Raw genomic sequence first — 13,576 nt, 5'->3', positions numbered from 1 at the left:
GTCAGGAGCCTGACGCATATCCTAATACGACAAAGGAAACATAAAGATTTTGTGCTACCTTAAATGCATATAAGCATTAATAATTAATATTAATTACTTTATTACTCAACAATAATTGAGTTAATTACTCAACAATAAATTTTTTTCTTTTATATTGGTATAGAGGGTTTGTTTTTTTTTTGAAGATTTCATTTATTTGAGAGAGAGAGAGCGTGCGTGTGCACGCACAGTTGAGTTGGGGGCACAGAAAGAAGGGGAGAAGCAGACCCCCTGCTGAGCAGGGAGCCCAATGTGGGGCCTGATCCCAGGACCCTGGGATCATGACCTGTCCGAAGGCAGACGCTTAACGACTGAGCCACCCAGGCGCCCCATCTTGTGCTTATTTTGATATTATTGAAACAGTTAAAAACATAAATATACAAAAAATAAATGTATTTCATATAAAAATTTCTCAAGTTTCTTACTACTAAGAAACTGAGCTTCCTTGAAGGTGTACCATGTTTACATACATGGAGGCTTTATGTAAAGTCTGGCACATTGTCTAATCTTTCTGAATAGCCCACAAGGAATGAACTTTTATCTTGGTATTTAACCCAAAACTTTTGCTTTCTCATTTATATTCTATTCCATAATACATGTTTATTTTCATAATATTTATATTTTAAACTACTTGCTATCACGGAAAATTGACACTGTAGGAAGATGGACCATGTTTTATCTTGTGACATCAGGTATCCTTAGCATATTTCTGGGGTACCTAGGTTCAGAAGTAGTCTTATTCATTGGCCAAGAAGTTCATGAAACATTGCTTCCTAAACTTTTAGAAACACTTAAAAGGAAAAAACAACAACAACAACACACTTATAAAGAGAAGGAGCTGCTTTGTAATGCATTTTATTTATTTTTTCTTTTTAAAGATTTTATTTATTTGACAGAGTGAGCGAGGGAGAGAGCATGAGCCTGGGGAGCGATGGAGGGAGAGGGGGAAGAGGGGGAAGCAGACGCCTCCCTGAGCAGGGAGCCCGATGCGGGGCTCGATCCAGGGACCTGTGATCATGACCTGAGCTGAAGGCTGCCGTCCAACGACTGAGCCACCCAGGGGCCCCTGTAATGCATTTTAAAAAACAAAGTACAGATGATATGAAAATGTTGGGGTTCAGAGCGAATGGACAAGAAAGAATTCTTGAGACATCTCTGGTGCAAATAGGTGATTTTATTAAAGCACAGGGACAGGACCCATAGGCAGAAAGAGCTGTACTTGGGTTGTGAAGGGTGGCTGATTATATACTTTCAAGTTGGCAGGCGGTTAGGGGGTGCGTAAGTCTCTAAGGAATTTTGGAAGTAAGGTTTCCAGACCTTGAGGGGGCTAGCTATCGTTAGGAAAGGTCATTTTTTTACTGTCTAATAAAACCTTAGTCATGAGACCCTTCAGATATCTATCAGTGGGTCGTATGTTTGGAGGATGATTGTTAACATGTCTTGGAGGGTAGAGATAAGGGAAGTTTCCGAAGGAATTTGTATATGTTAAAGAAGACTTACAAGATTCTGGAGGTGTGGGTAATGTTAAGCTAAGATTGCCTTTTGCCCTTAGCAAAGTAGTAACACCTAGGCAGTTGAGTTCCTAGAGGAAGGTCACTCGACCTGTTTCAAGGACTTGTCAATGGGGTGTAAGTTATAAGGAAATTTAATTTTTTTCTTTTGCCTTTGTTCCCCACATCCAGATACTGGGTGTATGGAGGTAGAGAGGAACTGTCTATATTATCTTCACAATTTTTCTACAAATCTAATCTATTATAAAATTAAAAGGTTATTATTATTTTTATTTAAAGATTTATTTTAGAGAGTGAGAGATACAGCATGAGCAGGGGAGAGGCAGAGGGAGAGAGAGAATCCTCAAGCAGACCCCCCGCTGAGCGGGGAGCCCCAAGTGGGGCTTGATCCCACGACCCTGAGATCACAACCCAAGCTGAAATTAAGAGTCAGAGGCTCAACCAACTGAGCCACGAAGGCGCCCCTAAAATTAACAGGGTATTAAAAAAAGAATCTACCTTTAATAACTGAGGGACCAAAGATCAGTGCCTGGCTATGATTTATTATTAACAGAACCTGAAGACACCAGGTCTTACACTAGTTTTAATATTCTCAAGCCCAATTCTCAAGCTTCAAGTGAGTGTAGTTTTTGGGCTCCAGTCGATTTTCCTATTTTTGACAGTTTTCCTACCTCACTCTGTTGGGAATAGTGGGAAAAGCAGTTATTTAAGTCTTCCCAAGGGTCTGGGCAAGCAGGTGATCAAAAGTGGTTAACAATAAAGGGGAAGAAAACGTAGAGTGGAAAAAGCCTCAAGAATCCACTCCTAGGTCTGGTATTAACTAGCACAAGAATGTAACTACCCGCAAACGGGTAAAACGGGAATTAAGATTTAACAATAGCTCCTAATCTGGCCACTTCACCAAAACAAAGGAAAAGCATTAACTCCTCAGAAGGCGGCAGCACCTGGGGGCCACGCTGTACTCTCAGCTAGGGGAGCAGTTACTAAAAGAGGGTCCTTGCCCTTTGCTCTCCTTCGGGAACTCACCCTTGTTCTCGAAGGCGGGGGGCGTGGGGGAAAATAATGCAGCTACTTCACTCCCCAAAAGCCGGGGCTCAGACCACAGTCCCCAGAACTAATCTCCCGACACACGCCCTGACGCTGCCGTACTCCGGGCTGGGAGTGACGCAGTGGGCGGATACACTGCGCATGCGGGGAGGACGTGCGCGCGGGCGACGGGGCGTACTGCGCATGCGCCCCTCTCTTGGGAGGCTTTTTTTCTCACGGCAGGTGAGAGGCGGCCTCCCTTTCCTGCCCTCTCGCCCCGCCCCCTGCGCGGCGCACCCCGGGGGCGTTGCCATGGCGACCCAGGGGCCACAGCTGGCCTGCGGCGGCACAACCCGCCGGGTCTCTGAGGACCTGGCGGCGGCGACAACAGTGGCAAGTCATGGAGCTCTCAAGAAACAACGTCGAGGAGACCAGGAAGCACACGGGCCTCGGGCGTTGCAGGCATTTCTTCTGGCTGGGCGTGGTCTTCGACACGGTGGGCGCGACCCTGCTGTTCACCGGGGTCTTCGCGCACCTGCTCTTCTACGACCTGCTGCTCTACCTGGGTTCCATCATCATCTTCTTCAGCCTGCTGTGGTGGGTCTTCTGGTACACCGGCAACATCGAACTGACCGCTGAAGAGTCCTTGAAGAGGCCCTTCCACGTGCCCTCCTCCACCATGGTGGGCGCGCTGAGCCACCGCCTCTCTCTCACCTTCTGCAACGTGTCCACCGCCTTGACGCGGATCCGGCGGCGCTGCGGTCCCAGGACGTTCCTTCTTAGACCTGCTTCTCTGAGTATGACCGTCGCGGCCCGGCTCGAAAACCAGCTGGAGAAGGAAGACCAGGGCATAGACGGACCGACAGGTGCCCAGGAGAGCGGCGACGTGCAAAACCTGGGCAGCGAGGACCTGGGCCCCAAACCTGAAGCTGTCCGAAGTTCAGAGGGAGTTCGCTCCCCGGGCCCTGATGCTGGGTCTCCGGGCCCCGAGGCTGGGCTGCCAGGGCTTGTGAAAGGATCGTTTTTCACTCCAGACCAGCCTCGGCCCCCAGCCGTCCTCCCCTCCAGGAGCCTGCCTGTAATCCCCTCGGCCTCTGCCCGCCAGCCTCTAGCCGTGCGTGTTTCCAGGAGCCAGCCGGCGGGCACTCTTGCCTCTGCAGGCCAGCCTGCTGCCTCCTTGGCTTCTGCCAGTCAGCCTGCGCTCAGTGTTGCCTCTGAGAGTCAGCCTGCTGTCCCCTTGTCCTCGTTGACTCAACCTACAGCCATCCTTGCCTCTCAGAGCCAGACTGCAGTGTCTGTGGCCCCTCAGAGCCAGCCCTTTGTGCCCGTGGCCTCTCAGGACCACTCCTTGGTTTCCGCGGCCTCTCAGGTCCATCCCCTGGTCCCGTTGCCTGCACACAGCAACCTCCAGGTCCTTTTGGCCTCTCAAAGCCACCCCCTAGTGTCTGCGGCTGCACAGAGCCAACTCCAAGTCCCACTAGCCTCACAGAGCCAGCTGGAGAATCTTCCTCCTGCCTCTCAAACTCCATCTTCAGGTGCTCAGGCTTCCCAATTGGAGGCCCTGGCCACCCCTGTGTCTCTGATCCAGTTCCGATCGTCCCAGTCTTTTCAGACCCAACCTGTGGACCTGCGGGTCTCCCTTGCTGTCCACCACTTTCAGGCCTTCTATCACAGCCAACAGACCCTCCAGAGCATCTCTTCGGTCCAAGAGATTGCTCCCAGCCCATCCGCGCCTGTCCAGGAGTTTCAGAGGAAGCCACTTGCACAGGCTTTTGAGACTCCGCCACCAGCGGGCCAGGAGCTAAGTCAGGAATTCCCTGCCACCGCGTCCCCACCCCATGAGTCCCAGGCTCCAGCTTCTCCGGCCCAGCGATCAGTGTCTCCTGAGAGCACACCCACCCCTGCCTCAGAGAAGACAAGTCGCCCTCCCTAGTACAGAACTGGACCCGTGCCATCGGAGTGGCCGCTCAGGCCTCTGCCAAGTAAGTGCCTTTGGCAGAATCTTCACCTGCAGTATTCCTTAATTGTTTCCGGTCTGTGTTCTGATTGTTTCCTCGATCTCTTCTGCTGGAAAAAATTGAGTGGAGGTGAAGTGGCCTGTTCCTTCCGGGATTAGATCTTTTACACTTTGTAGGTTTTTGAAACCTAGTGCGGTTAAACTTTTACCTGCTCAATCAGAGAGTGAGATCGCTTTCTTTTATTTAGGCTTTGTAAGGGCAGGGTGGTAATTAAGACATTCCATGAGGAGCTGTGGGTGGAGTGGGGAAAGGGACTCTGCACTGTTTCTGAAACAAGATGATTTTAGGTGGTACAGGGACACAGCATTAAATAGCAGTGAGCCCTTCAGTGGGAAAGTTTTCCCCTCTCAATTCTTTAGCGGTCTTTTTTGATTCTATCAAGGAGAGCGTCCTTAGTGTGGAGTTAGTGATCTCCAACATTTTGGTAGGCAACGACCGCACCCAGCTAGGATTTAATACCATGTGTGTTCAGGTTATTTCAATGGATAACTTCTATTTATGCCAAGTAATACTGGTTTTTCTATTTAAAATAGTGATAGTTGCTTTTCAAAATACATTTAAGTGAAAAAACACTTAAACAACTCAAGCGTAAAAAATTAAGTGTGTAGTGAAACTTGAATGATCCTGAAGTTTGGAAACCATTTGGCTATTAGTAAATCCCACAAGCTTTCTACTAAATCGCAAGAGCCTTTGTGCTCACCTGTTTAATGAACTGTATGGTTGAGTCTAACTGAGGACCAATTCCACTTAACTCCCCAACCCCTTGTCAATTAGAAAGGTAGGAAAGGTCATGTGAAGGTCACCATTGGTGAGCCTGCTTCTCAGTGGGTTAAGTGCTGTTACAATGATATTCACTGCCGAGTATCCATTTCCTGGTCTTTCTCTTTAATCCTATTCCATAAATTACCTACTCTGGAGGGGGAGTATAGGGCAGAGCAATATTTGGAGGTTATGTCAATGCTCCTTTTTACAATGCTACCAACATATTATCCAAGAAGATTATTTCATATTGGTTGGTTTCATTTCCAGGGTGGGGTACAATTGAATATTCGGTGGAAGTCAAACTCTTAATTTCCTTATAATTTTCTCCAGTTCTCCTTCAAGAGAATGTATATAGGTGTATACACACATATATTCTATAGATAATCTATAGGGCAGAGCATTCTGGCTCTTTTGGTTTTGTACAGTTTGGACACTTGGATTTAAAATGAAATAAATTCAGTGATTTATGTTTATTTCTATTAAAAAAAAACAAAAAAGGAAAACACTAACAAACCACTAATTACAGAAGGAAAAGATTTAGTATGACAGAGAGAGATCATTAATTTTTTCCCATTAGTCATATGCTTTCGGGTAATTTATATGGTTGAATTAAGTCTCAATTTAATTCTTGAAGGGGGCTTGAGCACTTAACTAACGGCCAGGAATATTGGTAAACACATACAAAGATGAAAGGATGCAGGCCTTGCCATCAGAACGCTTTGTTACAGACTTTGTTCTTTAACTCAAAGGAACAACTGTAAAGAGAAGAAAATTTTAGACAAGAAAGGAAAAGGGGTTTACCTAATAATTCTTAGTGGAAGAATTTTTTTTTTGACAGAGCCATGCAGTACCCTTCAAATAATTATTTCACTGACCAGACATTTACTGAATTTCTAGTAAGGACTAGGCATTAATTACATGAGGCACTGGGGATTCAGAGTTAAGATGCCTTTGCTCTCCATATGCTCACTGTTTATCAAGGGAGACAGGTATAGAAATAACTAACACAGGGGCGCCTGGGTGGCTCAGTCAATTGAAGGTCAGACTCTTGATTTCGGCTCAGGTCATGATCTCAGGGTTGTGAGATCGAGCCCTGCATCGGCATCAGGCTGTGAGCTGGGTGTGGAGGCTGCTTAGGATTCTCTCTCTTTCTCCCTCTTACCCAACCCCCCCCTTTAAAAAAAATAAATAATAAAAATTGAAAAAAAAGAAAGAAAAGAAATAACTAATGCAGTGTGCTATAACAGAAGTCTAGTCCAAGTCTTTCAGAATACAGGTGTGGGCTACATGAAGGATTTTTGAGTTTGATCCCGAAGTAAGCGTTCATTGGGTGAGGGAGATGGGAAGAACATTCCACGCAAAGGGAAAAGCATCAGCAAAAAGGGAGAGGCATAATTAATAGTCCATGACTTGCTGGGGACATATCTGGGAAAGGATAATCTGATGCTATAGACATGGGTGCTTGGGACTCAGGTTGAGGTGGGGGGGAAGCTTTGAAGGCTTGTGAAGGATAAAGTGTACCTGTGGTCTCTGTTGTAAGGAAATGGCAATAGGCCAATAATTAGATAATAATTGCTAAGATCTCTCCCAGTTAGTTCTGAGCTGAAAATGGACCTCTTAGACATTAGCAGCAGTTTCTAACCCAAGTGGGGGCTCCATGGGCATTTATCTTGGAAAACACTTTCAGGTGTTTATTTACTTGTACATAATTTTTTTTTTTTTTGCTACAAAGATGAGATCAGGTAGAACGAATAGCAAATGTTATGATACATTTCTCTATATTGACTGTAAGATACATACTTACCTAAAAGAAGAATTGACACATTTTTTCTATGAAGGCCCGGATAGTAAATATTTTAGGCTCTGTGGGCCAAGAAGCAAAATCAAGGATATTATGTGGCTGTTTATATAAGAAGAGAGAAAGCTGCCCCCAGTTTGCCTGGGTATGCAGTATAGTTACTTTGATTCCAGATGCATCATCTGGAGACATTCACCTAAGAGCAGCTGGCCTGAGACCGAGGGTCAGGGGCGTGGCCTGGCCTGTCAGGCCTACAGCCAACCCGGTGTTTCTCTCTGCCCCAGTGACACCCAGACCTGAGGGTGCAATTCTCTGCTCTCAGAGAACCTGGCTCTGCCATCTTGGTCCGCTGGTCTGAGGACAGGTGATTGCCAGAGTCTCTGACTCCCAGACTGAGATTCCACTGGGTGGTGCCTGGCATTTGCCAGTAGCGGAGTCTAGAATGTGTAGGTGGTGGCATTCAGGCCCTGAGCAGACCACTGGCCAGACAGGCAGGCATTGGGAGCTCTGGGCAGAGCAGGGGTAGAAGTGGATGCCCAGGTTGGTCTTGGAGCTCACAGTGCTAGGCCGCAGCAACACAAAAGCGCAGAGCGCGGAGGGGTGCTCCTGGTATCTGGTGGGTAGGGGCCAGAGGGGCCGTACACATCACGCAGTGCACTGGCCAGCCCCTCACCACACAGACTCATCCCACCCAGAACACTGTTACTGTGAGGTTGAGGAACCCTGATCCAGAATAATTAAAAAAAAATTGCTCCATAGATCATGAGGTACTTAAGGAAAAAATCTTTTTATCCTCAGAGGACTCGTTAGCTCTTAAATAGTCATGGTATCTTCTAGACCAGGAAGATTTTATTCACCTTTGTTTTATTTATCTTTATATTCCCATTTTTAATCAACACAGACGTGGGGGCATTTATTAATAACATATAGCTAACATTTATTGGGTGTTTATAACATGCTGCACTAAGTTACTGTACTAAGTAATTTACAGACATTGTCTGGTTTCTCGTAACAATCGGGTAGGCACCATTATTATGTCCACTTCAAGGAGGGTAGACTTGACAGTGATTGAAAGGTTAAGGCAGGGGCGCCTGGGTGGCTCAGTCGTTAAGCGTCTGCCTTCAGCTCAGGTCATGATCCCAGGGTCCTGGGATCGAGCCCCACATCGGGCTCCCTGCTCAGCGGGGAGCCTGCTTCTCCCTCTCCTTCTCCCCCTGCTTGTGTTCCCCTCTCTCGCTGTGTCTCTCTCTGTCAAATAAATAAATAAAAATCTTTTAAAAAAAAAAAAAAGGCATTTTCTCAATGTCAAACGAATAGCGGAGCTGGAATTAATGTACAGTTGATGTATAATTTGTTACAAGGTGGAGATTATAAGCTTTCCTTCCAAGTTAAAGTTATTAATGAGCCTTTTTTTTGGTAAGCCTGTCAATTGTCACTTAAGCTGCAATACTCCGGATAAGTCTATGGGTGACTTTTCTGTTGAAAGCTTTACTCCCAGGGGCACCTGGGTGGCTCAGTCAGTTGAGCGTCTGCCTTCAGCTCAGGTCATGATCTCGGGGTCCTGGGATCGAGTCCTGCGTCATGCTCGCTGCTCCGAGAGGAGCCTGCTTCTCCCTCTCCCCCTCCCCCTCCCCCTGCCTGTGCGCATGTACTTTCACGTACTTTCTCTCTCCTGAATAAACAAATAAAATCTTTTTTAAAAAAATGAAAGCTTTACTCACAGAAGGAGAATGAAAATCAAGAATTGTTCCACTCTGTTTATAAATACCATCTGAAATAAAAATTGCTTTTTTTCTTTCCAGAATCACCAAAGTTTCTACAGATTTAAGTGCCAACTTTATAAAAGCACAAATACTTACCTTAACCTCGTTTTGGAAACTTCCGTGTGAGTCCTGACCTATCTCAGACCAGCAGCCCTGCTTCACGGCCTCTGCCAAGTATGCGTGTGTCAGTGTTGGGGGAGACTTTTCCAGCTTCAGATCATAAAGTTCTTTATTGCCAGAATTTTAAGCCATAATAAACTATGCTATTCCAAATGAACTTTGTTTTAAAATAAGTTGGTTTTTAAAATAGACATCTTGCGAAGGCATTCCAGCATTCCAAGTGGAAAATAATGCCTCGCATACTCTGCGTGAAGATGAAAGTAAGTACACTTCCCACAGATATGGACATTGGAAAATGTAAGTCTGTGTTTTTAAGGGTACTTGGCGACCTCACTAACGAATAGAAAAGTTAGCACAATCAGTGCATTGTAACATGCCACAATTTATATGTTCATTTTGATTTAAGGAACATGAATTTCCCATTTTCCCAAGGACTTTAAAATCTGATTGGGTTGTATATTTTAATGATAAATAAAATTCATTTGAGAGTATCCTCCTCTTATATTTTTTCTTTATATCAGTAGATTATTTATGCAAGAATGCTCTAATGGATAGTTTTCTTTTGAAATTTTCAGTTATAGGCAAAAGCATGTTTTTAGATGGTATGATAGTTTTGATCAAAACTTCAAAAAATTTAAGCTGCTTTTATATTTCTTCCCCTTTTCCATCGTATACTTCCATAATTCTATATCTAATTTTAAAAAATTAACTCACTGGAAGACTATGCATTGCAGATACTTAGAACAAAGAATGATAGGACATTAAACTAAGTGAAGTAAGCCAGTCACAGCAAGACAAATACTGTATGGTTCCACTTACATGACATTTCTCATATGACAGAATTGAATTCAGGAGACAGAAAGTAGAGGGGCTGGGGCTGAGGGTGGGGGCGGGAAGTTGTATGATGGGTATAGCCTTTCAGATGAAAGGAGTTCCGCGATTGGTTGCACAACAGTGTGAATGTACTTAACACTAGCAAACAGTACACTTAAAAATGGTTAAGATGATGGGGCACCTGGGTGGCTCAGTTGGTTAAGTGTCTGCCTTCGGCTCAGGTCATGATCCTGGGGTCCTGGGGTGGAGTCCCGCATCGGGCTCCCTGCTCAGCAGGGAGTCTGCTTCTCCCTCTCCCTCTGCCCCTACCCCCTGCTCATGCTCGCGCATGTGCGCTCTCTCTCTCTCTCTCTCGCACTGTCTAAAATAAATGAATAAATTGGGGCACCTGGGTGGCTCAGTCATTAAGCGTCTGCCTTCGGCTCGGGTCATGATCCCAGGGTCCTGGGATTGAGCCCCTCATTGGGCTCCCTGTTCCGTGGGAAGCCTGCTTCTCCCCTCCCACTTCCTCCTGCTTGTGTTCCCTCTCTCTGTCAAATAAATAAATAAAATCTTAAAAAAATTAAAAAATAAAAATGAGACTCTTTGAACTCTGTTATTTGTTTTTCACTGTCACTATCTCGCCAGCCATTTTCACAACTGAGTTCTGACTATGTCAGGGAAATTATATCAAATGCTTGGAATAGTGTTGAATAGAATACACATTGATTTTTTTTTTTCCATTCTCCTTTTTTTTTTCCAGAATACTCATTGATTCTGATTCTTACTCAGAATGATGTCAAGTTTGACCTTAATTACTAGAAGAATAAAACTAAGTCCAAAATACTTCAGCGTATTTTATATGTTTTGTGGGAGAAACAAAAGAGAGGATTCCAGCCTTCAAGAAGTTACAAACGTGTAAAACCAGATTTAACTTGCATATTATGAACTTTAGAGAAACTTAAAAAGAAGGCAAAAAAGGGAAGGTACAGAACAAGATTGATAGTGTCCTAGTTTTTTACAAACACACATACACACACACACACAAGCATGTGCATGTGTGGGGTTTTGCACACTCTGAATAGGAATACCAGACACCAGACACCAGACACTAATAACAGAGATTGTTTCTGGGCAAGGGCCATGGAGGACTGCAGGGTCAGGGGTTGGAGGAATACTTACTTTTCAACGTACAGCCTTTAGTACTATTTAATACAATTTTACTTATTCTTTTTTAAAGATTTGAGAGAGAGAGCATGCGCAAACATGCACATGCATGAGGTGGGGGGAGGGGCAAAGGGAGAGGGAGAGAATCTCAAGCAGACTTCCCGCTGAGTGGGGAGCATGATGTGGGGCTTGATCTCCTAACCCTGAGATCATGACCTGAGCAGAAATCAAGAGTCAGACCCTTAATGGACTGAGTCACCCAGGTGCCCCTCACTTTTTCTTTTTTAATCATGTCCTTAAAAATTAAAATATTCTGGTGGCGAGGGAACAATGAAGTAAAATGCCTCGTTATTCTTTCTGAACTCAAGTTCAAACCACTAAGATGATATATTTTTTAAAGGAGGCTATTAACAATGCAGTAAAATGCTAATTATACAGATTCGTTGGAAAGAGGACTCAAACTGAGGGCTGTCAGATTTTAGCCCAGACTCTTGCCAGAACCCAGGTGTCCTGGCCTTTGGGATTCTTAAAGTCAATGGTCAATCATTGGTCCCTAGATTAGATTGGTCCCTATCTATTTATTAGGTCCAAATTTTGTATTACTTAAAAACATTCATTCGATTAGAAACAACCAAAATGTCCATGAGTAGGAAACAACTTTAATTATGATATATCCATTAAATGGAATACTGTGTTCATAAAAAGAACAAGAAAGGTCTTTAACTCCCCAAAATGGAAGGATCTTCAGGATATATGATAAGTAAAAAAAAGCAATGTGCTGAAAAGTATGTAAAGAAACACTGGAATATGGGCGCCTGGGTGGCTCAGTCATTAAGCGTTTGCCTTTGGCTCAGGTTATGATCCCAGGGTCCTGGGAATGAGCCCCTCATAGAGCCCCGCATTGGGCTCCCTGCTCAGCGGGAAGCCTGCTTCTCCCTCTTCTACTCCCCCTGCTAGTGTTCCCTCTCTCGCTCTGTCTCTCTCTGTCAAATAAATAAATAAATCTTAAAAAAAAAAAAGAGGGTCGCCTGGGTGGCTCAGTCGTTAAGCGTCTGCCTTCGGCTCAGGTCATGATCCCAGGGTCCTGGGATCGAGCCCCGCATCGGGCTCCCTGCTCGGCGGGAAGCCTGCTTCTCCCTCTCCCACTCCCCCTGCTTGTGTTCCCTCTCTCGCTGTGTCTCTCTCTGTCAAATAAATAAATAAAATCTTTAAAAAAAAAAAAACACTGGAATATGTAAGCACTTTATATATATATGAATATATATAAATGAATATATAGAATATTTGAATGAAAGGATTTACAAGAAAGTAATAACATTTTTTAAAGAGAGAGAGTGTGAGGGGGTGGGGGTGGGGGAGGACCAGAGAGGAAGACAGAGAATCTTTTTTTTAAATTTATTTTTATTTATTTTTATTTTTTTATTGTTATGTTAATCCCCATACATTACATCATTAGTTTTAGATATAGTGTTCCATGATTCATTGTTTGTGCATAACACCCAGTGCTCCATGCAGAACGTGCCCTCCCCAATACCCATCACCAGGCTAACCCATCCTCCCACCGCCCTCCCCTCTAGAACCCTCAGTTTGTTTTTCAGAGTCCATCGTCTCTCATGGTTCTTGTCCCCCTCCGATTTCCCCCCTTCATTCTTCCCCTCCTGCTACATTCTTCTTCTTCTTTTTTCCTTTCTTAACATATATTGCATTATTTGTTTCAGAGGTACAGATCTGAGATTCAACAGTCTTGCACAGTTCACAGCGCTTACCAGAGCACATACCCTCCCCAGTGTCCATCACCCAGTCACCCCATCCCTCCCACCCCACCCCCCACTCCAGCAACCCTCAGTTTGTTTCCTGAGATTAAGAATTCCTCATATCAGTGAGGTCATATGATATATGGAAGACAGAGAATCTTAAGCAGGCTCCATGCCCAGCATGGAGTTCTATGGAAGCATGATCTCACGACCCTGAGATCATGACCTGAGCCGAAATCAAGTCAGATGTTCAACTGACTGAGCCACTCAGGTGCCCCTCAAAACTAATATTTTTAATGTCTATCAGTAACACTGAGGGATATAGGGAAACTTCACCATCTGCCATTTTATGCTTTTTGAATTTTGTAATATGGAAATATTTTACCTAGTCAAAGATTTAAATTTTAAAAATCTGTTCATCCTATAAGAACATTTCTATTTTTAAAATTTTTTTAAAGATTTATTCATTTATTTTTTATTTTTAAGATTTTATTTATTTATTTGACAGAGAGACACAAAGTAATCAGGCATTGGCTGCAGTTTTCAAAATAGAAAGTTTAAAAAGCCATGAGAAACAAACTATATTCTAAGTCATAAGATGCAAAATATATAAGATATCACTGCTGTGCAATTTATGAATTATTTCTTCTCTCCAACAATGAATCTTCTGTCTCATAGGTCAGTTTTCACCTGGTTGCGACTATATCAAGTATCTCAATATATTCCATATTTACGGGAAAATAAATGGGCAAACACTACTGTCATTTACTAAGAACCAACGCTGTTCTGCTCACTGTGCCATACT

General features: G+C 44.2%; 1 protein-coding gene across 1 annotated transcript; it reads left to right on the top strand.

Moving 5' to 3' along the window:
• The first annotated feature begins 2,801 nt into the window (after positions 1–2,801).
• Positions 2,802–9,528, top strand: LOC118533724 (uncharacterized). The gene is made up of 2 exons (XM_036089163.2): positions 2,802–4,558; positions 8,957–9,528. The coding sequence occupies exon 1, from the start codon at positions 2,977–2,979 to the stop codon at positions 4,507–4,509; it is 1,533 nt and encodes a 510-aa protein (XP_035945056.1). The 5' UTR covers positions 2,802–2,976; the 3' UTR covers positions 4,510–4,558; positions 8,957–9,528.
• The last annotated feature ends 4,048 nt before the right edge of the window (positions 9,529–13,576 follow it).

Source organism: Halichoerus grypus, chromosome 6 (genome assembly GCF_964656455.1).
Source record: "Halichoerus grypus chromosome 6, mHalGry1.hap1.1, whole genome shotgun sequence".
Taxonomy (NCBI): Eukaryota; Metazoa; Chordata; class Mammalia; order Carnivora; family Phocidae; genus Halichoerus; species Halichoerus grypus.
The sequence above is the reverse complement of the archived record's forward strand: the minus strand, read 5'-3'. Positions and strand labels throughout refer to the sequence as shown.

Bases quoted from the DNA above. Each gene is read 5' to 3' on its own strand.
- LOC118533724 (XM_036089163.2), top strand. From the start codon at position 2,977: ATGGAGCTCTCAAGAAACAACGTCGAGGAGACCAGGAAGCACACGGGC.